General features: G+C 40.0%; 3 protein-coding genes across 5 annotated transcripts; all 3 read right to left on the bottom strand.

Moving 5' to 3' along the window:
- Positions 1–216: 216 nt before the first annotated feature.
- On the bottom strand, positions 217–6775 carry fdps (farnesyl diphosphate synthase (farnesyl pyrophosphate synthetase, dimethylallyltranstransferase, geranyltranstransferase)). 2 transcript variants are annotated; one of them, XM_011485312.4, is made up of 10 exons: positions 6565–6775; positions 5995–6150; positions 5760–5900; positions 4211–4291; positions 3997–4119; positions 3290–3378; positions 3045–3117; positions 2880–2957; positions 2509–2643; positions 217–765 (listed from the first exon to the last, which is right to left on the bottom strand). In XM_011485312.4, the coding sequence occupies exons 1-10, from the start codon at positions 6565–6567 to the stop codon at positions 565–567; spliced, it is 1080 nt and encodes a 359-aa protein (XP_011483614.1). In that variant the 5' UTR covers positions 6568–6775; the 3' UTR covers positions 217–564. The 2 variants fall into 2 exon arrangements, with proteins under 2 accessions (XP_011483614.1, XP_078789279.1); XM_078933153.1 differs by lacking the exon at positions 6565–6775 and having other exon boundaries at positions 5995–6469.
- A 1119-nt stretch (positions 6776–7894) lies between these two features.
- Positions 7895–15860, bottom strand: fam189b (family with sequence similarity 189 member B). 2 transcript variants are annotated; one of them, XM_011485310.4, is made up of 14 exons: positions 14440–15860; positions 14289–14345; positions 13494–13601; positions 13280–13396; positions 13074–13181; positions 12753–12913; positions 12553–12652; positions 12043–12115; positions 11334–11625; positions 10906–11255; positions 10785–10826; positions 9588–9763; positions 9361–9507; positions 7895–9282 (listed from the first exon to the last, which is right to left on the bottom strand). In XM_011485310.4, exons 1-14 carry the CDS (start codon positions 14671–14673, stop codon positions 9028–9030), a joined length of 2220 nt encoding a protein of 739 aa, XP_011483612.1. In that variant the 5' UTR covers positions 14674–15860; the 3' UTR covers positions 7895–9027. The 2 variants fall into 2 exon arrangements, with proteins under 2 accessions (XP_011483612.1, XP_078789277.1); XM_078933151.1 differs by having other exon boundaries at positions 12753–12862.
- An 846-nt stretch (positions 15861–16706) lies between these two features.
- Positions 16707–23040, bottom strand: rab13 (RAB13, member RAS oncogene family). The gene is made up of 8 exons (XM_004077906.5): positions 22485–23040; positions 21896–21956; positions 21661–21721; positions 21509–21586; positions 19355–19444; positions 19014–19079; positions 18820–18870; positions 16707–18104 (listed from the first exon to the last, which is right to left on the bottom strand). The coding sequence occupies exons 1-8, from the start codon at positions 22606–22608 to the stop codon at positions 18033–18035; spliced, it is 603 nt and encodes a 200-aa protein (XP_004077954.1). The 5' UTR covers positions 22609–23040; the 3' UTR covers positions 16707–18032.
- Between the last annotated feature and the right edge of the window lie 4019 nt (positions 23041–27059).

Here is a 27059-nt window from a genome sequence, read left to right as displayed (position 1 = left end):
TTACCAACATATTAAGCTTTTTAATTGCAAAAAGAATAACTTGCATAAACTTTAAAGTAGTTATATTTCTTTTGTTTAAGTTGTTTTGCTGTAGTGTAAATGTGCAAATGCATGATCTACCAGTCAAATCATGTAAATTCAGGCAATGAGCATCATACATTTAAAAAGGTTGTGAGTTATCATAATTTGGAGTGATGCACAAAATAGCAGGACAAATGAAAATGTCATAAATTATTTATTAGGAGGAGTAAAATCTAGACCGGAAAATACCCTATTACGCCAATGCAAAATGAAACGGTCTTAAATAATTAACAAGAATGCATTTATTTACACACTTTTACAAACCCTATTTTTGTCCAGGATACATTTTAACAAGTGCTTTAGTAAACAAATCAAACCATTTACCTGTTGAGCCCAGGTAAGTACAATCAGTCGATATAAACAATACACCAGCTTCAATAATCAGCAGACAATTCAAACTGCACACCCCTGTAGGACTCTGTGGCTTTGCAACATCTTACAATATTTCAAATGGACTCTCGTTGTGGACAGTCTAGCAAGCCATCACTTGTTTCTTTTGTATATCTTGTTTGCAAAATTTAGGAAAACTGTGCTGGGAAGGGTGACAGCGCAACGAGCGATGAGCTTCTGCAGCCGCTGATAGCTCTCTTCTTCGTATTTGTGATAGAGGGTTTGCATTTGCAGAGATTTGTAGAGGGCTTTGACCTTCTCCACACTGGCGTCATCTTTGCGTCCGTAACAAGCCTAAAGAAGACATGTAAAAATAAATGAACAAATAAAGTGCAATTAATCTGCTTCTGGCACAGCAGTGGGGCTAAAGAACAGTAGTTTTGAAAAAGGGGGAATCAAAGGATTTCAAGCAGTGACAAATTACCATGCATCTACTGTTCCATCTTTACAAAAAAAAAAAAAGTCATTATTTTTCTAAGTAAAAACAAGTAATTACTAGTAACTTTTCAATAGATTATTTTTGTGCAGTCAGGTTAGTGACTCACAGAGGTCTTATTGAAGTCAACTGGATTTTTTTTTACATAAAAAAAATGTTGATTCAACTTCCATCTAACAGACTATTGTTATGCAAGAAGCATGAAATGCCAAATATATTTGCTTTTTAATTTAAAAAAAAAACTATTTTTACAGTGTAATTACAGATTTAATTATCTTTTCTTCCTCTCCTGTTAAGCAAATTCGTCAATTTGGGGATATGGAAACAACAAACTCAAAGCAGACTAATTCCATATACAGAAATACTAATAAATGTACAATGTGAACTACAGATGAACATCGAAGCCATTAAAAATATTTTTACAACTGTAGAAAGGACAGTGATGAAAAGGAGAAAAGATGGTTTCTTGCAGCATCACCCAAAAAATCTTTGACAAAGCTCTACTACGGTGTAGTAACTGCTCCCCTGAGTACCACAGTTGTCACAGACGTGTAACACGGAATGTGAGAAAATGTCAGTCATGTATTTCTGTCAACATGCACGTCTCTGTGTGAAAGTCACTCTTTCAGCAGCTCAGAGTGGGGCCTGTTGAACTGATGAAAACCTATGCTAAGAAACAAGCAGAGGTGAGATTCTTTTAATGAATGGGCTAAAACTTAAAGACCCAATCTGATGAAAATCCTGTTTTGGGTGTTTTTAACATGTTCTTGTGGCACTTTTCTCATGATGTGGGAAAATTTAGCTTAAGATTAAATTTCTGAGTATTTCCTCATTGTAATGAATCTGTTAGAGTTTATGTAGTTGTCATTTGCCCACATGCTGTCATCACCCCAATATGATTATATCTCAATTCTGTCTTTCAGTGAGGAAACACTGACGTGCAAAGTCCTGACTACAGAAGATATGATGTTCCTGTTCTGCCTGATTGAATGACCCACTTTCATGTAATCAACCATAGCCAACAAATAAAAACTGACTGCATACACTGGGAAGACAGAGCTCCTCTGATGCAGTTTGCGCAGTGACAGACAGGCTTCTCCTTCTGCAGAAGTCTAACAAAAATTCTTGTTTCCCTTGTGGTTCTTCTCTTTGTTAAGAAATAGTCAAAACCCTGACAGAATCAGGAGCAGAGGAAAAAAATGCAGTTGGAAAAAAATCTAATTTGTGACGCAGAAAATACAGGGGGCTCCCTGCTCCGGGGAAGGGGGTTGATCCATGCCAACATTCCTGTCCAAAACTCAGAGGCAAAAAGTAGATATTTTTTCAATGATCTACTGCCGCTTTGCTGATACTATGTCCTAGAAAACTACACCTTTTTTATTTTGACTAAAAACAGCATAATTGTTATAAAAAGACCACTTGGAACACTTTTTCAATAGATGAAAAGATGATCAGAGTTTGTCTTTAAGGTCTTGAGATGAGATTAACCATCAACAAAACAGTTAACATTCAGCATATAAAAAAGCTAGTCACAGATGTGTTCTTTAGTTTGTATCCTCCTGCTGGGGCAATTTCTGGTTAGGAAGCTTTAAGAGTCTTACCTCCAGAACTGCTCTCTGCTCAGGAGACATGACCTCCAGAGCTTTCACTACCAACCAGCTGCACTTGTTATCCTGGATGTCTGTACCAATCTTTCCAGTCACTGCAGGGTCACCGAAACAGTCCAAAAAGTCATCCTGTGAACAAAAACAAAACGGCTGAGCTTCTGCTACAACAGAGTAATCTTAAATGGACTTAATAAAATGTAAGACAATTGGAAATGTTAATACTACTCAGATTTTAATGTTAAATATCCTACCTGACACACTGGACTGTCACATAAACCGACAAACTCTGTGTTTTTCACCATAATCAACAACAATTTTACATTCCAGTCGCTAATAACAATAATAATAAGAAGAGGAATCCTTACCTGTATTTGGAAAAACTCTCCCATTTCAAGTAAGATTTCTTTGGCGTGATTGTGCTCCACTTCATTAGTAATTCCTGCCTGCAAAAAAGCTCAACATGTTTTGTCTTGCTGTTCCGTTTCTGTCAAATCTGTGCCATACAGAGAAAAGTTACAATTCCATCTCACCATGTACATTGCTGCTGCCACTGGGAGGTAGAACGAGTAATACGCAGTCTTGTATTTCACTATGGTTTTATACCTGAAAGACAAAATCATTTTTGGTTTTTTTACAATTTTATTTTGTGTTGAAACAGTTTTTCTATAACTCTCTGTTTGGAGGGCTAAATGTAGGGTTAGGGAGAAGTTGTAGGGGTAGGAGAAAATTTGGATTCAGCATAAGTGTCTTTTTTCAGCTTGAATTTTCTTCTTACTTTTCCATGCTAAACCTGCTGAGGTCAACATCTCCAGGCGGAGCCGTCATAAGATCCAGAGTTTGCCCAAGCACCGTTTGAAAGGTGGTCTGGACAAAAGACATGCAATAACCCAGTTAATGTTAAAGACAGGGCAGTTGGAAAACTCCTTTTTTTTTTTTTTACAAAACCAGTTTTAAAAGAAATACCATCATAAGTTGTTGGTTGTTTTAAAAAATAAACTCAGAGAAAGCATGTTTAATATGGCAACTTGGGTGTAGAGTAGCTTGATTGGCACTTTCTCTTTTTGCCATAATGTGTCCACATGAGACTTTTTCAAGCTTTCGTTGGATTTGTTTGTGCGCTGCCAACTGTCATGTGGCATATTTCCCAGTTTAGGGAAAATCAAATGCATGGTTTCTTTGGACATAAAGGAGACACAACGTCTATTTTTGCTACTCCACTAAGCTCACCACTTTGCTTTTTTCCTGTTTCAGGCAGGTCTAAAGATACAGCACAAATGCTTAAATATAAAAAGCGTGAAAACTTGACATTTGATTTTGTGGAGTTTGGTTGTACAAATGAAAGAAAAAAAATTTTTTTAAAAAGGGTTTTAGCAAAACTACACCTGCCTTAAAAGTAGGTGTGGTGTCAAAAGTCAAGACTAAAACCTGAAAAACCCCAAAAAACAACTTTACATGGCTTCACACTGATGATGATGATGTTACCTCTGTGAAGATTTCCAACAAATGGACATAGTAGGGCTGATCTCTGCAATATTTTCTAAGTAGCCTGTAGAGTGCTGATTCCAAGAAAAACGAATCATTGATGGCATCTAGCCCAACTCCCTCCTATGAAAATAAAAAGAAATGCCACTGTTTACAATCCTCTATCAACCTTTAAAATAACATTTAAAATGACATTTTTTTTTTCAAGTCACACCTTCCTGAACCAGCATGGCTGCCCTCTGCGGGTCACAGATGCATCCATGATGTCGTCTGCCACCAGGAAAAACGCCTGAAGCTGCAAGATGCAGAGAAAAAAAGAACAAGAAAAAAAAAACACCAGTCATTTGTTAATTAAAATCATTTCAATTACCGCATTTTTCAGAGTAAAAGTCACTGTTTTTTTGCGTAGTTTGAGTGCGGCGTATACTCAGATAAGACATAGGTGGGATTTTTTAAAAAGAAGTTGCAACAACCACTAGAGGGCACTGTAGGCGTGTGTCAGTATTTGCTACTGACAGCAACACAGAAGAAGAGCCGCTCAGTCATACACAGGGGCCCTATGACTATGACACAGACCATGAAGAATTTAACGGATTTAGGGATTTAAAATGATATATAGAGAGTAGTCCACTTGTTAGCACGTATCTTTATCTTAATATTTATTCATATACTACTCTAATATACTCAATTGCGCCTATATGTCGTGAAGCTATATAAGCATTAATGTTTTACAGTAGTGAAGCGTGCAGATATTCAGTCTATTATTGTTATTTATTCCGTTATTATAATTTGCCTTTCAAGAGAAAATGTCAGGTTTTGCTCCTTTATTTTGTTATTGGATACATTTCTCCAAAAAGTGCGACTTTTACTCCGACATTTATATGGTACATACTGAATTTATCTGATCCAGCTACCATTTGTGCAATCAAAATACACACCTTTAGATATATTTGACTCAAAATCAACAATTACACATTTATAACTTTATTATACATCAAATCGTTGAAATTCTATTTCCAGACCGATTTGGTTTGGTGTCAAAAAGAGTTTTGATGTAGACAGAGACTTTAACTGAACAAAGCTTCAACTTTTCATTATCATGAAGACTGACACTAAACCATACAACAGAAAATCTTTTTTCCCCATCTAAGATAAAAAAAGAAAAGAGAGAAAGCACTCTAAAAGATAATTAATAATTGGATTTGATTAGTTGACATTTGATTTTCTAAAAGAAAATTGAGTCAAGTCACTTTTTAAAAAATAAACTCAGCCCTACACTTGACCCCAACCCTTTTTCTGCACACACAGGCACAGTGCAAACCGATGGAGCTGCAGCTCTCATTAAAAAAAGTGATTAAAATGCTGTGATTCATGTTAAAGTCCCACACCAGTCATCTCTGGATCCCTTTTAAAGCATTCCCAGTGGTCTTTTAATCATGGCTATGCTGTTTTTGGGCTAAACCAAACCATTTTCTAGGACATTGTTTCTGCAGAGCGGCAGGAGTTTAACATAAATTTGCCTTTGTGTTGTGGGTGGGACTGTTAGCACAGAGTAAGCCTGCCCTCATTCCCCATCATCCCTTTCTCTACACTCTTCTTTCTATATGTCTTCCATAATCAGGAAAATGCTCCAAGAACACCCCAAAAACACCCCAAAACTCATTTTGTTACGGCGGGTCTTTAAAACGAGTTTGATGCCTGTAACTTTTTCATTTTGTTGTTTTTTAAAATGCATTTTGCGTTTGCTTGGAAATAATTCTTACCAACTCAATGCACCAGCCCACCACCAGAGCTCTTTGCACCACATCCTGGGTGAGCTGAGAGGGTGGGAGAAGCTCCCTCAAGGAGCCAATCACAGAAAGTCCTCTGTTCTTCTTACCCCCAGGAACATTGTAGACCAAAACCTAGAGTTAAATTTAAAAAAAAAAAAAGTCCAGTTAACTGCTGCACTTGACGCTAGAACCATGTCAGAGAGAGAAGTCTGCTGATCCATCTTACCTCTCTGTGTCTGTTCAGAGCATCAACCAGACCTGGATCCTTTAGATCTCGCTCGATCAACTCTGCCACCAGTTCGTCGAACTTTGCTTCAAACAGCTGAGAGTCTGACAGTAACGCCTTTTTGTTGTGTGTCCCGTTTGACATAATACTGTCCGCCTGAAAGGTAGACGTGCACAACATCAGAATGCGGCGTTTTACTCCAAACGGGGACACGTCGAAGCACATGGTTTGGAGAATTTTAGGGCCGTTGAGCTTGAGGACACAGTTTAGCAAGCGCCTCATCGCCGATCAACACTCCAAATCTCAACACAAACCAACTACACTCATGCTAATCTAGCTCTAGCTCAGCTGCAGATGATGCGAGGTCACTTTACAGAGGAAAGCTTCACGTCTGGCTAAGTTCATGGTCTCGTCGTTAAACTTAGCCTCAGCTCGAGGGCGCAAGGGAGCGAATCCCTTCATTGAAACGACGCATTAGCCAACGTTAACCTATATATCTTTCTTTCAGTCTTCCACTACAATCGTTTTAGCACGTCAAATAAACACATCTATTCACAAATCTTTACATACCATTCTGCCAATATCCTGCTCCGGTATGCTCTGTAAAAAATATTGTAAAGAAAACAACACTTTCTGTAAATCCTTTCAACTGTTAAATTAAGTCTTTGAACGTTTCCTCAAACCAGGATATGTAAATTGTAGTTTACTATTAGGCTCCTGTCGTTTTATACTTGGCTACTGAACTATATGTCCCAACATTCATTGTAAGTAGGCGGTGCTTAGGAAGGCTCCATTTGACATTGAGCTTTTTAATTGGTTACTCACATCGAACCAGGATGGGCTCTCCTGGTGGTTAACCAATAGGATATGGTGGAAGGCGGAGTTTAAATCGGGTGGTGAGATTAAATTAAAGAACCCACGTTAGCTGCTTTTTGTTTTTCTTTTTCGAAATTGTTTTTAGATTAAACAAGTAAAACGACTTTTTTTTTATTAATTAAAGTTTTCCCCACGATGCCATTGTTTGAAGGTGTACCGTAGAAAATCTTAACATTTGTGTTGCACTCAGCATTCTTGGAAGGGACGAGACTTAAGATAAACCATAAATGCACAAAGTATTTAATGAGAATAAAATGCATTTTTGGAAGAAAAAAAGTAACGTTATAATCCAAATGGAAGCATATTTAAATTTTTCCTTTCTTTTAATTTTTGTTGCAAGTTATAAATAATGAATATAATGCAATAATGACTTATTTTAGTTTAGTCATAAAAAAGTAATGCCACATTATGCCGTTTTTACATTTTAACACTTTTGCAACACATCAAATACTTTTTTTTTGTTTAAATATGTCTTCATGCTTGTTTTATTTCAGTTAACTGGACCTTTTAGCACACTATCCTTTAAGACTTTTGTACATCAGCACCTTGAGGGATGTTTTTTTTATTTATATATATTTCATTCGTTTATTTCACATATTGAAATACATATCTTGCCCTGAAACTTTTGCTATTAACAAGTTTTTTTTATAACATTGCTAGTTCATGACGTGTAGTTCAATTGGAATAAGCCTAATGAATATGTAAATCAAGACAGGAGGTAGAAAACAAAGCTCAGTGCCCGTACCCCTTGTGCTATCCTAGGCACTGTACCATTGGGAGTTGGGTCATCTAGACCCACTAGACAGTGCGCTGAACCTTTTTTCTTCAATGATTTGTGAACCTCACTGGTGTCCATGGATTACATGAAATCTTTCCACCTTTATCCACCTTTGTCATGGTAGGGATAACACGTCAATGTAAGGATGGGGTCATCTTAGATAGCACAAGGGTTAAGGATGAGTGCCTGATCTGCCAGTGATTACAGACTATGTGTAAGTGTGTAAAAAGAAAAAAAAAGACAAAAGACAGTTGACATTTTTAATCTACAGCTGCCACCTAATGTCAAATGGTGCAGTCCTATCACCATTACCAGTGCATCTTGAAGATCTTATTCCATTTTAAACATACCCAAATGTGCACATGTGCTAACACACAGTGTAAGACCCGACTTCATCATAAGCTTAACTTTACATTTACTGACATATTCACAAGAGTCATAGTGCGGCGTGCACCTCTTATCGTACAAGTACCAGACTGTTTTAGCCAAAGATTGTTGCAGGTTCAGATACAGAATTATTCTCGGAGCCACCAGGCATCTCCGACCTTGGTTGTTAGCTAGTAATTACCTATCACATGGCTACTATCTTAAGTCATTTGTGCAAGAAAAATGAAAAGAAGCAAACATGCAGGTCAAGACGTTCTGAGCACTTGTAGGTTGGACAGACGAGCAGACTTGAATGAACAGAGTTCCTGCTGCATCCCATCTGTAGCAGAACATGCACCATGTTCAAAGGAAATCATGGAGGCCATAAATGAAAAAACACATTTCCAAGGCTCAACCTATCTGTGGTGTGCAACAATGTCCATGTTAGCAATGCTGGCAGCTCTGTACGGCAGCATTAGAGGAGACAATACAACTCATTAAGAGATCTGCTTCGCTTTATTCTCATTAGATCTTCTAATGCTGCCCACCCTTACGCATTTGTTCTTGAGAATGGAAGACAAAAGATAACCACTTCATTTAAGCAATCTTGTCAATGAGCACAGGTGAGCCTTTGGCTTTTGTCCAAGGGCAACCATGTAAATCCATGATAGCAAAATTATTCAGGTAGACTGAAGAAGAAGAGACGAGTTTCCAGATGAACCGATGGAGGTCAAGAGTGGAGATTGTTTTTATCAGTTGTGACTTTGTTTTTTGGTTGCAAGAGGTTATCAGGTTGTAGCATACTGTAGTTTGAGTAAGGTTGCACTATTTGTTGGTGAAAAATGAGCAAACTCTTGAGTGATGTTCAGAAGCACCACGAATAAGGCTGTCTGCACAGTTCGCTTCAGCATCCAGAGGTGGCAGGAAATAAGGAGGGAAGACTTTTGCAATCTGCAATCTGACTTGATTTTCATCTTCTCTTCATTTTTGTCTCATCCCCCTTGTTTCCTTCCTTACAGAGCAGACTCAGAATACAGAGTCCCTGATGACCCATGCGGTGGATGATGAGGGACAAGTCGACGTAGAGATGCAGAGGAGGAGGAGCTTAAATCTCCACAGCTGCGCAGGTGGATGCCCTCTGGCGCCCGGCTGCTCTGGTGCCGATTGTGGCGACTGTCACTTTGGGAATGATGATGTCCACGGTGATGAGAATGATGGGAGTGACCGGTGGGGTGTCCTCGGCTGGAGCCCCAAGTGTTCCGCAACATCTGAGTGTAAATAAGTTGAGTAAATATTGAGTATTCGTCATTGTAGATACAAAAAGGGATTCGATCTTGCTGACATACTTGTTCCAAGGCCATGTGGTTGGCGGCAGCAGCCTCAGTTCCACTCTTCCTTTTTGTTGCCTGGGCGGGGCTCCCAGCAGGCTCGGAGGATGGCGCCAGATTACGTTTTGAGCGATGCAGGAAGCGAGCCACCAGAACTCGAGTTACCTGAAGGACCGGAATATAATAATTAAGATAACAGAACTGTGTCCTTTAAAAATCCTTCAGAATGTGTCAAGCATGTTTACCTTAAGATCAGCAAGAGAACGGTGGCAGTCTTTGGGTAATCGGAGTGGGGAGGTGGCTGCAGGCTTGGGGGGCACCTCTATCCCTGTGGTTGCTGATTTTATGCTGCTTTTTGTGGACAGCACTGCAGCGTGAGGCAGGGATGTTTGAGGCAGCAGGCATGCCTCAGACGATGGACCTTTAAATCAGAAAATAGAATGAAAGTGATTTATACTATTACAACTTGTCTACATAGAAAATGTCAAATAAATATTTTGAAACCCCTGTTTACCATATTTTGTGCCGCACTCCACTTAGGCACATCCTTTTAAAAATTACAGATGGATAACACGACACACTGCAAAAACAGGCCCCTTGGAGCATCCAAAATTTCTACTGCATCAGCAGATTTTCTAAAAAAAAATCTGTTTTTCTCAAACTGAGATCATTATTGAAAAATATTGTAAAATGATTTGTCTTGCAAGAAAGAAATTAAGATAATTTATCCTAAAACAAGGGTCTTTTCACTTTCTTTAAATTTAGTTTTTGCTGTGCATAAAAGAGAGAAACAGCAAAAAATATAAAAGTAGAAAAGCACTATTGGTGACGAGCACAATTTGTTTCTCAGTACTCTAAGCTACAACGGTGCTCAGACTAAAAAATACATTTCTCAACTTAAAAAAAAGAATACATGAAGGAAGTTAATACATATGAAGAGGGAAATCACAGTGTTCATTGTTTATGTAACATAAGGAATATTGTCGTCCTTTCTTTAGCACAGACTTGTTAAAAAATAGGTAGGTTTCGGGTGATCAGATGAAAGTAACAAGCATTTGTCACATAGACCAAGACACATCATTTTACATATTTTTGAGTGTTGTTTACTTACTTTGGCTTAAAAATCGTCTTGTTACAACCTTTAGAACACAACTTTTGAATTTCAGTGTGGTTTCACAATAGAAATGAAGTGCTACTAGTGTTTGTGATCAGGCAACATGATCAATATGTCAGAGCTGTCTGTCTAATTTATGTCAGATTGCAAAGAACTTAGCAGATACGAGGAAGTAACGGTCTGAACAATAATTTACTATTTTTATTACCAACTATTACTGTCAGCAATCTGTTCATATATTGTTATTTATTTATTTCAACAGAAGGGTTTAGATTTATAATGTGTTAAGAAAGTGTCACATCAAAACAGCGTTTGTGTTTAGTTTTACCTGTGTCCATAGATGCTTTACTCCCGCCAGAGCCAAAGTCCACTAGAAAACAGCATCGATGCACAGATTGATCAGTGTACAACTGATGAAAGAGCTGCTTTCCTGCCAGAACCCGACTCACCCGTGTCTGTCGAGGAGCTGAGCCCTGGTTCACTGTGTGATCTCATGAGGCGCAAAAAGCCTTCGCTGTGTCTTCTCGCAGTCTCTCCATCCTTTTCACTTCTTCCGGCTCTTTGCCGAAGGGAGAGGGGCTGGAGAGGAAGGAGGTGCCCGTGATCATGTTCACTGGCAGCTGAGAAGGAGGGAGGAGGGACGGGAGAGGAACCCATTGCAACTCCACGGCTTGAGGCAAAGGAAGGTTGAAACCGAATCTCTGGGATGGAGAACGACTGTTGATTACTGGCGCCACCTATGGCTTCTAGCTGGGAACAGCTACGGGCTAGCACAGCTTGGCGAAGAAGCACTGGGGACCTTGTTGACAGACCAGAAGACAAAAGTTTTTTTTTTTTTTTTTATAAATTATGGCTTTAACTTAAAGGTTTTGTTTACCTATAAGTAGTGTTGGTGGTGGTGCTCGGAGAGGAACAGGAGTTGGACCTCTCTCCTCTGAGAACTCTTTTGGCTCTTGGCCCCCCTGCCAAAGGACTTTCGGGCGTCTGACACCTCTGACCACGGAGATTGATGCTCTCCCCTGCATCTCCGCCCTCACTGGGAGCCCTGTTGCGTCTCTCCCCCTGGTTTCTTAGCCCGATCTCCATGAGACAGGAGTCCTCAGAAGGAGAGGAATCATCAGGGATGTCCACAATTTCTGACATCAACAGAGACCCACTGTCCATGGAGACTGAAAAAGAGGATTTCTTCATCATCTATGGAACAATGATATTTTTTCAGTAATATCTTTCACTTATGCATTCTTTAGCTTGAATTGATTTGGAATAAAAACTTTGAAGTGATTATTTAGAGACTGTGACATGTTTTCCTTCATTGTCTAATCCAGTGGTGTCAAACTCCAGGCTACGAGGACTGGTGTCCAACATGTTTTCCTACCAAACTGCCTTTGAAGTTCCTAATTGGCTAAACACATCTGATCCAGGTAATCAGCAGCAGATAAGACAGGATTTTTGAAAAACCAGCAGGTGGTCGGCCTATGTGGCAAGGAGTTTGACACCCGCGGTCCAGTCATTTCATATCGGATTGATCCCTATCAACCATTTACTCTTCCTTATACGTGACCCAATCATATAAAGAGAATCTGCACCTTCGCCACTGAAGGCCATTGAAGTTCCCCGTTCTCCAGACAGCTCAGTGCCGACAGGATCAAACACTGTTGCCTTGACAGTCAGGACAGATAAAAAGATCAGTCAGGTCATTCCAAGCACCACAGATACTTCAAAGTTGACGTACAGGAACAAAGTTACTTCCCATCTTTTTTTCGTTTTGTTCTTTTTAGACAACATTTGATTATTTTTATAACAGTTTCAGAGCACAGAAAGCACAGAAAAGATTGGCTTGACATACAGCATTTGCAAGTTACATCTAAATCACAAAACACTTCACCACACCTGAAAGCAGCTGCCTTGCATCATACACGAAAAACAATGGCAAAGTATATTTTTGTACTTTATGCTTTAGTTTTAATTTAATTACAATTAATTAAAATTTAATTTAGATTCAAATTCAGATTCTTGTCTGTAATAAATCATCATGCACTGATAGACTTTTTCATTGATGAAGACTGCAAGTTCAGTGCCTAGACACACATGCTCACCTGGCTGGCAATTCTCTGTCCCATCACAGCTTCATAAGGAGGGGGGCAGTCAGTAGGGTACAAGGGGACAGGACTCTCCATGGAGCCATTATATGTAATGCTGTAGTGATAAAACCATGCACATGAGCCTACAAATGGGCATCGATGATATTTGCTGTTATAGGAAGTAATACCCATACATGGTAAGACAACACTGGTACCTTTGAGCGTCCGTCTCTGAGCTGCAGGTGTACTCAGGAGGGTAGTAAGGGGGTGGAGGGATGGGTGGGACAAACTCCTCAAAGTCCATGATGTTTGTCAGGAAGGCATCCTGAGGGGTGATGCACTCTGGATTAACGGAGCGGGAGCGATGCGGCGCCAGCTGGGTGGGAACCGTGTGACATGAGTGAAGCCCCCACGGTAAATAAACTTAAAAAAGACTTTTAACATGGACATTCTGATCTATCTGGGCTGCACTTTAGCTGAACTGCATGTCCTGTGAAGAAACCAGCAGCTTGGAGGAGAAGGATATTTAGCCTCACCAGGTGCACGAGGTCCAGAGAGAATATGTGAATGCTGCATGTCACGGTCGACAGTGTACAAATGATGGTGGACAGAATGCTGAGTCCACACGCACTGAACAAAAGGTCCTGCAGGAAATTGTGCATTCCAAGAAATGTTAACTTGTGAAATATGTTAAAAGAATTCATGTTTAAAATGATCGCAGTGACAGACAACATGTACTTACTTTAAGCTGATGCCTGACTGAATGACAATCAACATTCAGGTTCAGGACAAGTGTGTCCTCCCCATCTATAGAGCAAGACTGAAGGGGTGCACAACACAAACACCGCCCACTCTCCACCTAGCCATGATGAAAGGCAAAGTCGGTTTACAAAAGATTTTCCAAACTATTTCTAGCGCATCGTTTCAGCGTGTAGCAAAGGACAAAGCTTGCACACCTTGCAGGTAAGCATTGACTTGACCATCTGTGCGTTCTGGCAGGACAGCATTGAGCCGGCCAGGCTGAGGATCACACACACTGCAGAGAGCAGCATGAACAGTGACACCTGTGAAGGGATGCAGAGGGGAGACTTGATTTAGAGCAGGGGGTGTCTGAAAGTGTTTTTAAAACAGATTAGAGGCAGATTTCTATTCTCTAGAGAGCTGCTCCGATCATTTTGATGTATTGTAAAAGCGTTTCCAGAGGTCCGTTCATTATGTTATGCTGTTTTTAGCCAAAGTAAAAAAATAAAAAACTGCAGTTTTCTGTTACTTAGTTTCTGCTGAGCGGCAATAGTTAATTAGAAATTCACCTCTGAGTTGTGGGTGGGACTGTTGCTGTGAAGTAAGCCCACCCTCACTTCCCATCACCCATTTGTTTACACGCTCTCCTGCTAGTTTATAACCCCTTACAGTTTTGACCTAGATGCCAGATCAGATGAGGAAAACAAAGACGTGCATGGACCTATTTGTCTGCAAGTGGATGCATCAGAATAGAGTGGAGCAGGGAGCTTGTGGCCTGCTGTCGCTTCTATGTCACACATACAAGCTTCTTCCAATGGCATGTTTTTATCCTCTCCTGATTTGCAAAAATTTGAATAAAGAAACACTCAGAAAAGATTAATTTTCTTTATATATATAATCTGAGAAAAGTGCCACAGGAACATATTAAAAACACCAAAAACAACCCACAATTTTCATCAGTGTGTCTTTAAACAAAAAGAACCAGCAATGAAGAGTGCAAGAGTATGTACCACTAGTGTTAGAGGTCTCCTCCATGAGATTATTCCTACTATCCCTGACGCCACCACCTGGATACAAACAGGACATACACCAGAAATCACCCCACTATAGTTGTTTGTTTTATTCTGAAAGTCATATATCTTCCCCTATGTTCATACTTACAAAGAAACCAGCCCAGAATGGACAGGATTGCCTTACACGGGTAGATAGGGTGAAGGCCATGCTGGTAAAGGAGAAGGCCAGGACCATGGCTCCGAGACCAAGGTGGCACAAGCCTAAATACAGGAGCAGCCGGGCCCCACCGGGCCCCCGGCCGGACATGCCTCTGCGGCTGTCAGACCAGCCGCGAGATCCAGTGGCTGAAGCCACACTGCTGGAGTCTGAAGGTGAAGGCATGTTTGTTTTATATTCCTGGGATTGTGACTGTGTAGGGGGACGCTGGGTGAGGTTTCAGGCTTCCTTGGAGTTCATGTAGCAGGTTGTGTGGGTAGCAGCTCAGCAGAGCAGAGGAGAGAGATAAATAAATGCTGGCATCAGAGCTCCAGTCTGTCAGAATTATGCACCAAACTCACTGCTGGCAGGTACTTCAGCTCCTGCGCAGTGTCCCATGGCGAGCACTACAGTTCAGGCAAGAACTTTGTCAGCAAAAACAACTAAAAGGCCTAAAAGTCAATGTACTCACCTTAATGACACATTAGCCATCTTTAGAATGTTTCTTAAATCAAGTATTTCTTTTTGGCCCATGCTCCTCATCACTCTCTGCTCATAAAGGACAGCTTGTGCCTTTCATTCCTTCTGTTCCAAGGAATCCCAAATGCTCCAGCACTGGAGCTAGAATTTTCGGCTTTACAAACTTACAGTCTGGGAGATTTGTTTTTATAGCCTCCACCTCTCCATCTTCTGTCCTCCGTCTCTCCCCCTCCTGGCCCATGAGGCACTGCAGCAACCGGAGATGCGAGCAGGCCGCAGTTCCTATAGCATCCCGAGAAAAGCAGCTGATCGCTCCTCGATTTCCCTCCCAGCTGACTGGCCTCAGTCCGGGCGTCCGGCCAGAAGAAACAGCGTCCGAGCGTGTGCGTTCCCCGCTCACGACCTTATGTCCGGTCCTCGTCCTGACGCGGAGGAGACGAGGCAGCGAGAAGAGCAAAGCGGGCTGACATCACCAGGTCCGGACACACAAACGGAAATCACCACAGAACACGTTTTCCCACAATAAAAATTGAGTTCCTGCTTTTGAAAACTCCACCTCAGAGCTTTTGCGGCGGTCCACGGACACCTACACCTCCTCCCCTCTCCTCCTCCGCCCCTTTCCTCCCTGCAGTCACGCGGGCATCCCGTTCCGCTCACAGATATAGACGTTTGCCTCTCCACGGCACGTGCACGTGACACAGCTCATTTTAAAATGTGGGACACGCTGCTCTAAAGTAAATCCGACTTCCTCATTGCTGCCTCCACGACAGGAACTCTGGCACCGACCGAGAGGAAAGTCTTTGCCTACCCTGCGTGATTACAAGGCACGCAAAACGTGCAGACAACCAAGAGATGCGGCAGGCCGCGCGCGCACAAGCCTGGTGCTGATGCTGGGAAGAAAGGGGCTGTTGCCTGGTGACAGGCTCTTGCTGCAGCAAAACAGTAGCAACGGAGTTACAATCAGGCAGCAGGGGTCCCTGTTGTGATAAGGAGTGTTGGGGAACCTAAAGTGTGGTCATCACGAGGACAAAAATACCAAACGATGAACCATTTGATTATTTATTTTGTAAAGTGTTCAGCTAAATATGTTTAAAATAGCCAACTTTAACATCTTCCCTTGATACTTTCAATTTTTAAATGAATGTCTATTATAGTGTAAAGTTTAAACTTTACACCTAAACTTAATTTCAGCTCCATTATTTAAAACATTTTGTACATTTAAACACTAAGTTTTATTTTAATATTTATATTTTTAAAGTGATTTTCATCCTGTCAACTTGCTTCACTTTTGTAAACAGTTTTTCTGATCTGAGTTCCTGTTGCTTTTGTCTGTGCAATAACAAGAATGTGTTAAAATATTCCATAATTAAAAAAAAAATAAATACAAATTTTGAAAAGGAACATTATGGAAACTTGAGAAGCCGAATGGGACAATGCACTGACAATCTTGACTTCATGATGTTGTTTTGGTACTGTGATGCTTTTTTCTTTCATTCTTTTGGGTCTAATTGAAAAATAATTTTATGTTTAACATGTACAAATGCATGCATAAGAAATTGTAAGATTGGGGATGGAACTTAATAAGATTTTTCGTTAACCCACTCCTTTTAAAAAAAAAAAACGTTATCACCTTCTGTTTATTACGTTTCAACCAATCAAAATATGTATATTTTTAGGCAAATTTTTAATAATGGGCCAAAACAATCAAATTTCCCAGGTATTATTAGGTAAGACATACATTTTTGGCTTCTTTTTTATTAGACTTAAAGTTTTCAAATTCCATACATTTTTGTCAGGAAAGAAAAGAAAGGTACTGGAGGACCAAAGAAAAAAAAGTCACAAAAAACACTCCGTCTCCGTTTGCAGGAGAGGCTTCTGTCATGAGCAGATCTTTAACCAGAGGGGGAATTCTAGATGATCTGAAAACCTGCCTGCGACAGACTGGCGACCTGTTCAGGGCGTGCCCTGCCTTCGCCCATAAGGGGCCGGGATAGGCTCAGGCAGCCCCGTGACCCGAAAGGGAACAAACGGAAGAAGATGAATAAATGAATGAAAAACTGCCTGAGCGCATACACAGACATGTCAGATGTAAGGTGTGGCAGTCTACAGGCACTTTAGATAAAAGGCTATCCCACCAAACGGATTCAGCGGTAGGGACATGTATGCACATCTGCCTCCTGGGCTCTCACATCCTGCCATTCAATCGCTTCACCCATTCTTCTTTCCTCTTTCCACTCAACTTCTCATATTGCACATTCATCTTCTTTGCTTTCCACATTCCTAATCCATTTCTTGTAAGAAAAAAAAAAAAAAAGCTTTGTTTCTTACAAAAAAGTTTGTCTGGATTCCACTCGGGGTAATTGCTCATTTATCAGAACGGAAAGTTTTGTTTTCTTTAAAAAGATTGAACAGAAGATTTGACTTATTACAGTCATTGGCTGCTGCTTAAGTAGATCCTTTTGAAATATCAGACAAAAATCAAATGTGCAATGCCCAATAAGTAGCATTTTATTATATGTGCAAATGTCTCTGAAGCACATGCAAACAAGCCCACAGTCTTCTTTTTTTATTCTGATATACAAATCCTTGATTTTTGGCAATCTCTTTTTATTAAAAAACTTGATCTTAAAGTATTTTTCTTGTTTTAACATCTGAGTTTGAGTTGCCCAAAGCTCAGAGACTGGGGGGTGGGTAACAATTGAATGGATCAAATTTAGTTGTTGTTTGGAAATCTTCCCAAAAAAACACTGGGGGAAATTCACTCCATTTGAAGAAAATGTGGCTTCCAAATGATAAAAGCTAGGGAAAAAAATGAACAAAGAAAACCAAAGAGCTATTCAGGCCTTTTGTAGTATACATCACAGTAGAAATCACAGAGAATACGAAAAGTTTCAGGTTACAGGTACTATTTCAAGGTACAAACTCCACGGGTCTCCTGCAAATCTTGTGGGACAACAAGTTCCAAAACCAGTACAGTACTGAGATTGTTCGTCCACTAGATGGAGACAGAAACCCTGCTGCATTTTGTTCAAAAATAGCACTACATTTTGTCCTGTCTGTTTCGTCTATAGTAGGACACACTTTGAGGACTTTTGCTGTGTGTTGCTGGTGATTTTCACTTCTCGGCCAGTAGGGCCCTGTAGAACATGGATAGACAGAAAAAAAGACAAAAGTTAAGATTTACAGATTTACAATCCTCTTTTCTTTAAGACTCACTCGGCTAAAAATGGTGATATTAGTCACTTTAACATGTTCTTGTGGCATTTTTCTAACAATGGCAATCTTATATAACGGAAATTAAGCTTCAAATTGCATTTCTGTTAATCTGTTTTTATTAAAGTCATTGTGAACCAGGAGCAGATGAAAAAATGCAGTTGGAAAAAAGCATGTAGCTGTGACAAGCAAGCTGCTACGCCAAGCAACAAGCTCCCTGCACCGCTCCATTCTGATGCATACTTGCAGACAAATAGATCTATGTACACCTTAGTTTTCCTCGTCTTTACTGTTATCTGGCTCAAAACTGTACAGCAGGACAGCTCAGATATTGCTCGCCATATTTGTTACGACTGTAATTTTAGATTGGTGTTGTGAAGGGTTGTAAGTTAGCGGGAGAGCAAGTAAACAGATGGGTGACGGTGACGGGAAGTGGGGGTGGGCTTACTCCGGTACAACAGTTTTTCCCTCAACTCAGAGGTGAATTTCTAATTAACTATTCCTGCTCTGCAGATACTATGTCCAAGAAAACAGGAACGACCACTTGGAACGCTTTAAAATCAAGAGATTATCGGAGCGGGTCTTTAAAGTGACAAATGCATTGCTTAACTACACAGAACATGCTTTCTTCTGACTCACCGACTTCTTGGTGGATTTCTGCAATATGTCTCGTGCTAAAGCCTGAAATGACTGCAAGACAAATGGAAGGAGAGAAGATGAGAGTTGAAGTTCTCTTTGTGTAGAAAATTTGGACAGTTCACATTCAATCAATCATTCACAGAGCAGACTCCACAGGAACATGAAGTCGTTCGTCAGTGTTTGTCATGGCTCACCTCCTCCACATTAATGCTCGACTTTGCACTGGTCTCGAAGAATCTGATGGCGTGCTCTTTTGCCAGCTGTCAACAGAAGGAAAGCTTGTCACACAGGGTCAGGATGAGGGTAAACAACATTTCCCGCAGCTAATCTTAAACAAATACAAAACCAGTGGAACAACAAACCTCCTCGTCCATCCTGCAAAAAATGAATCCCTCAACACAATCGTGTGTTTTCCTTACAATAATTTTGTCAGACAATTTCCTGAATGATGAGTGCTGTTGCGACGTCTTCATCGTATCTAAATTAAATTTTTACAAGTCTGACATTCAGCTGACTTTTGTAAGAATCCCTTTACCGTTTCTCCTGTCTCTTTGGAAACTTTCCTCTTTGCCTCAACGTCACACTTATTACCCAGCAGCATCCGAGTGACTCCAGCTGATGCATTCTGGGAAAGAGAGGATCCAGTTAACTGACACACAGATTGTAAACATTTGTCTTCGACTGGAGCAAAAGATCTGGTTCAAAACGTCAGAAATGCTTTAGCAGTGATGGCCATTAATTCTGAAAACTCTGAACAATGTTTATTTTATGCTAAGTTGACTCTACTTGGAAGATAAAGACGCGAGCTGGCTGGCCTATCTCCGATCAGCAGCAACTACTGAGACGCAAAACCACATTAAACAGCAGCAAACAACCTGATAGAGCGTGCCAAAAACTCAGTCAGCTTGTAAACATCCCTGTTGGAGTGACAGTCTTCTCTCTGGGAGGGATGTTGCTCAACCAGGTTTTTTGTTTTTACAGAACCCCTAGAAAATGCATTCGCTCATAAATTATAGAAAGTCCACAGAAACGCCTGTAACTGCAAAGGGGAGAAATAAAAAAAAAAAGGGTGTGTTAGCTAATCCTGCAAGAGAACAGATAGGCAAGTTTTTTCTAAAACAAATCTCTACTTGGAAACGTACTGGGTGTGGTAAGAAATACAAGCCTGAATATGAGTGGTAAAGCAGCAAATTACATTAAATATAAAGGTAACACATCGAAACAGTCTATTCATCCATTTTATACAATTAATTTCTAAAAACAAATGGGAAATCAAATTGTAAAAATTACCAGAGTCTGTGTATTATTATTATCTTTTATCTTGATTTTAACATTAGTTCTAATGATTAGTTTCTAATGATTATTAGCATCAGAACTAATATTAAAGATATTAGGAAAGTTAAGATTAAAGTTGCATTTCTGAGTACCGGTATTTCTTTATTCAAATCATTGTGAGTCAGGTGCAGACGGAAAAAGGCTGCATGAAAAAGCTTATGGTTGTGACGTAGAAGCCACAATCAGCAGGCCACAAGCTCCCTGCTCCCCTCTATTCTGATGCATCCACTTATAGACGACTAGATCCATGCACGCCTTTGTTATCCTCGTCTGAGCTGGTATCTGGCTAAAAACTGGGTAGCACCGCTATCGCTCGCCATTTTTTTTGCACTGCTGGGTTATGTTGGAGGTGTAAGGGGCTGTAAGCTAGTGGGAGAGAGTGTAAACAGAGAGATGATGGGAAGTCCGTGCCCACAACTCAGAGGCGTATTTTTGATGAACTCATGAATATCTGCGAGAACTGTGTGCTAGAAAATGACAGTTTTTTATGTTTTATTATTTTGGCTAAAAACAGCCTAATGACAATTCAAAGACCACTAGAAATGCTTTGAAAATGGATCAAAAGATGATCGGAGTGGGTCTTCACAAACTAAAAAACTAAACTAAAAAAAAAAGAATAAAATATTTAAAAAGTGTTGTCATGACATCGAGATCTCCTCTGTCTTATAACATATTAGGTGAATTATAATTTGCAGGCATTAAATTGAAAGGATCTTTTATAGGTTAAAATTCCTTTTAGTGGTTTTCTGTTTAATGTTGCATATCAAAATTATAAATTCTTTCAAAAATAATGGTATTTCTTTGTTTTTTTAAGCTACAAAGAATAATAAAGCCAGCTTTCTTTTCTCAACTGGTCTGGGTGACGAGCAGCTCCTACATAACCACAGCTTTGAAAGGAAGCATTGATAAAGTAAAACCAAAGCGAAAATTCCGAACTAACCCCTGCAGGTGTCTGTGTGTGAAAATCAGCTTTGTGTAGAAGCTGGTATGTGTGCCATGTGTTGTCCCTTGTCCTAACTAAATGCATGTAGGTGCAATAAGCTAAGTTATTAAGACGCCCCTGTTCATGTCTCAGTGGATTTTCTTACTTACATTTATAAAGGCAAAATGTAGGATTTGATATGTTAACATGGAACATGGAAAAAAATATTTTGTGATTCAAATAAAGACAATTACAAGAAAATGACTGTTTTTGCTTTTGTTCAGAAAGAATAAATGACTAAACTCCCAACTTTTAGTGCAAATTAAGAAAATTATTGTATTATCAAGTGAAAAAAGGAGGATTATTTGCTTCAATTGTGAACGGAAAAACAAACAAACATGGGTGCTATATAATTGAACCAAAGAGCCTCACTTCTCTGATGCTCTTCATCCAGTTCTGGATATTTTCAAAGGACTTCTCATCTGTGATGTCATAAACAAGGATGATCCCCTGATGTGGAGACATCAGAAAGTTAGTGAAGAGTTGACATTTTGGAAGAGCACTGCATACTGCAGATGTCCTACCATGGCTCCTCTGTAGTAAGCAGTAGTGATGGTTTTGAACCGTTCTTGCCCTGCCGTGTCCCTGCATAAACACAAAAGTTTGTATATGCATAAAAACACACATTCTTTTCAGCCTGATGTCACAATAAGGCCTTTATTTAAATCTGTAGCAGGCGGAGGGAGGTTCCTCTTTGCTCTTCGGGAAATACATAAAAGATCTACTTCACCAAATCCCCAAACGGCTGCTGTTTCTTACCACACTTGTAGCTTCACTTTCTTTCCATCCACTTCAATGGTTTTCACTTTAAAGTCAATGCCTGGGAGATAACAGGATGACAGGAAAGGGCAGAGGAAGGAGAAAAAAATGAGCTGGTGATAAGAACTAAAAAAACAACACAAAACATGAGGGGCACAATGCAGGATATGTGGGTCAGGCTGAGGCCTTTTGTCATTTGCAGCAAAGGGACAGGCATGCTTTTATTCAGCTGACAGGACAGGCACACTGACAGACAGGTAGACAGACAGACAGACAGACAGATAGACAGACAGGGGAGGAGTGCGCATACCAGAAAGCCAACCATTCCTCTGGGAACGCAGAGATGGTAAAACAGATAGGAATGAGGGTGGGTGGACCTTCAGCAGAAGAGGAAGGGATCCCAGAGAAAGATGGAGGAAAAGCTCAAAAAAAAAAAAAAAAGACAGGACGTTTGAGGAGAAAAGAGAGGGTGGAAAAAAAGGAGGCCAGTTGAGGCACGAATGAGAAACCTGTTTACAAAGAACCGTGCGTCAGAAGGAGTTTTGGACCTGGAAAAGCTCGAAAAGGCTGTGGTTAAAACCTGACGTACCAATGGTGGATATGTATGTAGTGTTGTAATTGTCTTCAGCAAAACGAATGATCAGACACGTTTTGCCCACTCCGCTGTCCCCGATGAGCAACAGTTTAAAGAGGAAATCGTACTTTTTCGCCATAGTTGGTGTCGTTTTTTTGCGCTTCAGGGATGACCTTCACTCCAGCATTCCTCTCATTGACAGATACAACTTTAAATCTCGTCCTTCACACTTTATTTTGAAGCTTTTAGCAGATTGGCCCGTCCTTCTTTTCCTCCTTCAGAGTTTCCACCGGTAAATTCCGATCACCGTCAGCCTCGGTTCTGTTTGGACTGCGCTGACAAACTCCATCCAAAAGTAGAACCGTTGGACGTATCGGGTCAAACTCCTGCTCTCCGCCAGATAAGCCGAATGTTTATGCTGCTGTCCTCCGGCTATCAATATCTATCCAGTTATAAAACATACCGACGTGGCCGCTGCGTTTGTCAGCCTATGAAGAAAGTTGTGGTCGGCCAGAAGCCCACACCGGAGTGTGGGAGTGATTCATGGGAGTCGACGGCTCAGACATGCAGCTGCGCCACACAGACGCTAGATGGCGACATTGGACAGGATTTGAGCTTTTTGTGCAGTTCTTTCTTCAAAATGTCATTGGCTATGTATGAATTCCCTCCTTACTTCTTAACTACTAAAAAACGATAGACTGTAGTGCGGAACTATAAAGTACCGTGAATTTTAAACGCAATTCGAACACCATGCATGCTCAGTACTTTAAAACAAAAGACTTATTTCTGCACAACTGCTTCACTGGTTCAATGCAGACTCGTGGGTCAAATGTCACTTCACTAGTAAACATGTTTGCTAAACACAGGGCAGCTAGTTGCTTAGAGCATAATTTTGCAGTGACATGTTATCTAGTTTGCTTTTTTCTTTTGGCTGAACAAGTTCGCATGTAAAGCTCTAAATGCTTCAGCCAGCAAACAAAAAACATGTTTCAAATAACTAGTAAACTAGTAAGATCTTTGGGTCTCACTAGTTAGGGTTAGGGCCAGTAAAAAATGAGTATCTTTGTAAAAGCTCTTCTGTACATTTCCACACATGATGATAAACTAAAAATTGTAATCTGATAAAGGAATCTGCAGATTGTCCTTGTCAAATTGCAAAAACATAAAAAAGCATAAAAATTAGTTTTTTTTCTAAAAAATAGTAGTGATGGAGATTCGTTTATTTGTATTTTGCATGTTTTAAACTTTGCATTATCTAGAATTTCATGAATATAGTACTTTAAAAGTTAATTCAATTCAATTCAATTTTATTTATGTAGCCCTATATCACAATTATAGTCGACTCAATTGACTTCGTACCAGAAATTGTACAGTAAACATAAAAACATAAGGATCATGAATACATAGAATTCAATGAGTACCTTCAATAGGTACCTGCTCACCAGCCACGGGATAAAAGACTTTCTCATCAACCAGCCACAACAAGTCAGACTTTGTCTCCTCTTCTCCTCCACTATCTTACTCAGTACCGGCTCTCCCCAGATTTGGGTTCTCAGCTCCCTTCTGTTATCCCTATACACATTTACCTGCACTGCTTCCCACACCTCCAATGCAATTTTCAAATTTACAGATGACACCACTGTCTTGGGCCTAATCTCAAAGGGTGATGAGACATTCCATGTTCCAAAAATCAGATTCATTAACTAGAGTTTGGGCTGTCTTGATACATCTGCCTTTGACCATTGTCCAGACCACATTGCACCTGCCCTTTTTGAGCTATTTATGGTGGGTCCACAAATTAATGACCACACCATCTCTTTGATGTGGCCCAACCGAGGCCCTACTGAGGAGACCCACCCATAGGCCAGGTTCCAGGTTTGGGCCCCAGGGGTACCAGTTTGGGCGACATAATTGAATCTTGGTGTTGCTGACTCTTAAAGGGGGTTCTGAACCGCTCTTAGTCTGGCGTGTCACCTAGGACCTGTCTGCCATGGGACCTCACCACAAGGATTTACCCAGACAAATCCTAGCACAGGTCCTAGGATCACTCGGGCATGCAAATCCCTCCTCCACATTAAGGTGGCGATTCACCGAGGGGATTTTTTAAAAATCTTTTTATTCTTTTTTTGTTTCGTTTTTTACTGTTTTCTAGAACTAGAACAAATCAACTACAAAAACTACAAACTATTTGTTCATTCAAATTGTTAGCATTTCTCTTCTAAGCCAAAGAGCAGCAGTTGGAGTATCTTTTGAGGACCATGGCTGGAGAACACTGCTTTTAGTGATAGAAAGATTATAAAACCTCTTTGCATGAAATCCAACCAGTTCTAGACTCGCAGGTAATGCCAAGTTTGATTTCCTTCTGCAATTTGTTACATCCAGTTAGTGTGACTTGATGCTTGTACTGACATCCCTTGTTCACTGGGAGGTGCAGCTGCTCTGTGTTTGGTCTGATGTTCAGAGTTTGAACTCCATGTGTTTGGAATTTAAAGAGGAGTATTTTAGTTTGTAGGATGTGTTTGTAGTTTTGTATAAGGACAATTTCCAAATTTTAAACTACTTTTTATAAGTTCAGGTTGTGTCGGATTTGTATAGCATGCTTTAATTAAAAAAGTGTCTAACATTTTTGGGTGATACTCATTGTGATTTAAAAATGACTTTAAAGCCTCTTTTTAAGATGATTGTTTGCCACTCAAAAGTTCCATCCATCCATCCATCATCCATCCATCCACTTATCCATTTTCTGAACCGGCTGAATCCCTTTGGGGTTATTGGAGCTTATCCCTGCTACTGCAAGACAAAGGTGACATACACCCTGAAGAGGTTAACAGTGTGCTGCAAGGCAACAGAACGACACCTAAGTGACAGTCTAGAGATTTCAGTCAACCTACGATGCATGTTTTTGGATCGTGGGAGGAAACTGGAGTTCCCGGAGAAAACCCATACATGCACAATTCTATGAGTTTATGCTCTTTATGATTTATATTTATTACACAATTACAGGTATGAAGCCCACTAAGATGATTATTGTTGTAAATATTGGGCTTTATAAATAAAATTGAATTGAACTGAATTGAAATGCACAAGGAGAACACACATATTCAAAGTAAAAATCATGAAAGTTGAGCAAAACCCCTTCGCAAATGTGGCTGAACTGTTAAACGTTGTTGAAAGATATTTTGGTAGTTGCTGATCAGATGCGTCACTTTCTTGGTGTGGAATGCTGCACACGTACTCTAAGTCTAGATTCTCAATCTGCCCTGAAGCTGCCCAGTGTGACAAAACTCCTAAGGAGAATCAGACATACTGCTGTATTTTTACTGCAGATAAATATGCCAAACACCAGATGGTAGAGAACCAGAAGCTGCTCAATATACCAAGTCACAAATTAAACACTGACCACAACACTCAGAGGAACAGTCTATGAAATGGTCAGTATGTTTTTTTGAACAGCAGCCTGTGATCTGAGCCACTCTACTGTCGAGTCAGACATTTATGACTCTCAGTGCAGAAGACGTCTCAATGCAGAAGATTTGATGAAGCTCTGGGTTGAGTTCTCTGTGTTATAAAGGTATTATATGAAAAAAAAACTGTATTGTTGCTTTTATTGATTTTTTTTTACAAATCAGAAACAACTTTTACAAATCAATAGTGAGGATATCCTCGAAGTATTTCTTCCACCCCCCAACAGTGTCCCCAGTGTTGCAGTCAACATCTGCACTGAAAACAGTGCCCGGAGAAAATAGTGCTTGCTTTCACCTCCTGAAGCACCAAATGGTTTTCCTGTATTTCTTTGAGGCCTCACGGAAACTCGTACCGGGCAGTTTTTACTTCCACAACCGACCGGGCCGCAGTTCATTGAGATTGCCGGTGCCTGTCAGCTTTCTCTGGAGTCCCAAAAGCCAGCCAGGCTTGGTAGGACTCCTTCAGTTTGACAGAAATGTCCATACAGACATGTAGTGGCCATCTACTTGTCTATTTCTTTTTAAACCTTTTTCCTATTGGCCCTCACATGCTGAATTTTTTTTAGAGGAAAACGCTTTATTATCAGTTCAACTACAATAACTGAATAAATATTTGATTAATTTTCCTTGAACTTAACAAATAATATCTATCAATATAGATATATTACAGTAAGTGGGATTAATACTTTAAATAAATAAATGTGACCGCAGATAAAGATACTTATCAAATAATGTTAATTCCAGCTGGTCTTAAGAAATATTAAGACGTAAAGGTGTCATTGCAATTTTCAGAAAAAAGGGCTAATTTTCCTAAATTTTTTCACCTTCACCACAAGAATAATCTTCCTTAATCGCAGTTGAAACCCAAAGTTAATTTCTTAGACATACAGGGGTACACTTTCCTTTAGGTCCGTGGGGTCTCCTGCAGATAAGAATGATCAATCTTTCTTGTACAGCTTGCATTTGTTATATGAGAAAGTTTCATTCATTTTTTTCCAGCATAAAAGATAACCAAACTGTCAAATTTAAACTTTTTTTTTTGGCTGTGGAAAAAGATGATAGTTTACTCTAAAAAAAAAAAAACAATTTTCTCTGGTTTTCTTTGTATTTAATATAAATAAAAAAG

Source organism: Oryzias latipes, chromosome 16, assembly GCF_053564925.1.
Source record: "Oryzias latipes strain Hd-rR chromosome 16, Olatipes_Hd-rR_3.1".
Lineage (NCBI taxonomy): Eukaryota > Metazoa > Chordata > Actinopteri > Beloniformes > Adrianichthyidae > Oryzias > Oryzias latipes.
Note: the sequence above shows the minus strand (reverse complement) of the source record. Positions and strands in the feature narration are given on the sequence as shown.

Bases quoted from the DNA above. Each gene is read 5' to 3' on its own strand.
- fam189b (XM_011485310.4), bottom strand. From the start codon at position 14,673: ATGCCTTCACCTTCAGACTCCAGCAGTGTGGCTTCAGCCACTGGATCT. The intron at 11,626-12,042 runs GTGCAGATTCTC...CCTCTTTTTCAG, and splicing joins AATGGCCTTCAGTGGCGAAG to TCTCCATGGACAGTGGGTCT. The intron at 9,764-10,784 runs GTAAAACTAAAC...TCTGATTTAAAG, and splicing joins TAAAGCATCTATGGACACAG to GTCCATCGTCTGAGGCATGC.
- fdps (XM_078933153.1), bottom strand. From the start codon at position 6,276: ATGAGGCGCTTGCTAAACTGTGTCCTCAAGCTCAACGGCCCTAAAATT. The intron at 2,958-3,044 runs GTGAGATGGAAT...GCTTTTTTGCAG, and splicing joins TGGCAGCAGCAATGTACATG to GCAGGAATTACTAATGAAGT. The intron at 766-2,508 runs GTAAGACTCTTA...TGTCTTCTTTAG, and splicing joins AGCAGAGAGCAGTTCTGGAG to GCTTGTTACGGACGCAAAGA.
- rab13 (XM_004077906.5), bottom strand. From the start codon at position 22,608: ATGGCGAAAAAGTACGATTTCCTCTTTAAACTGTTGCTCATCGGGGAC. The intron at 21,722-21,895 runs GTAAGAAACAGC...GTGTTTATGCAG, and splicing joins AAAGTGAAGCTACAAGTGTG to GGACACGGCAGGGCAAGAAC. The intron at 18,871-19,013 runs GTGAGCCATGAC...TTTGTCTTGCAG, and splicing joins CGAGCATTAATGTGGAGGAG to TCATTTCAGGCTTTAGCACG.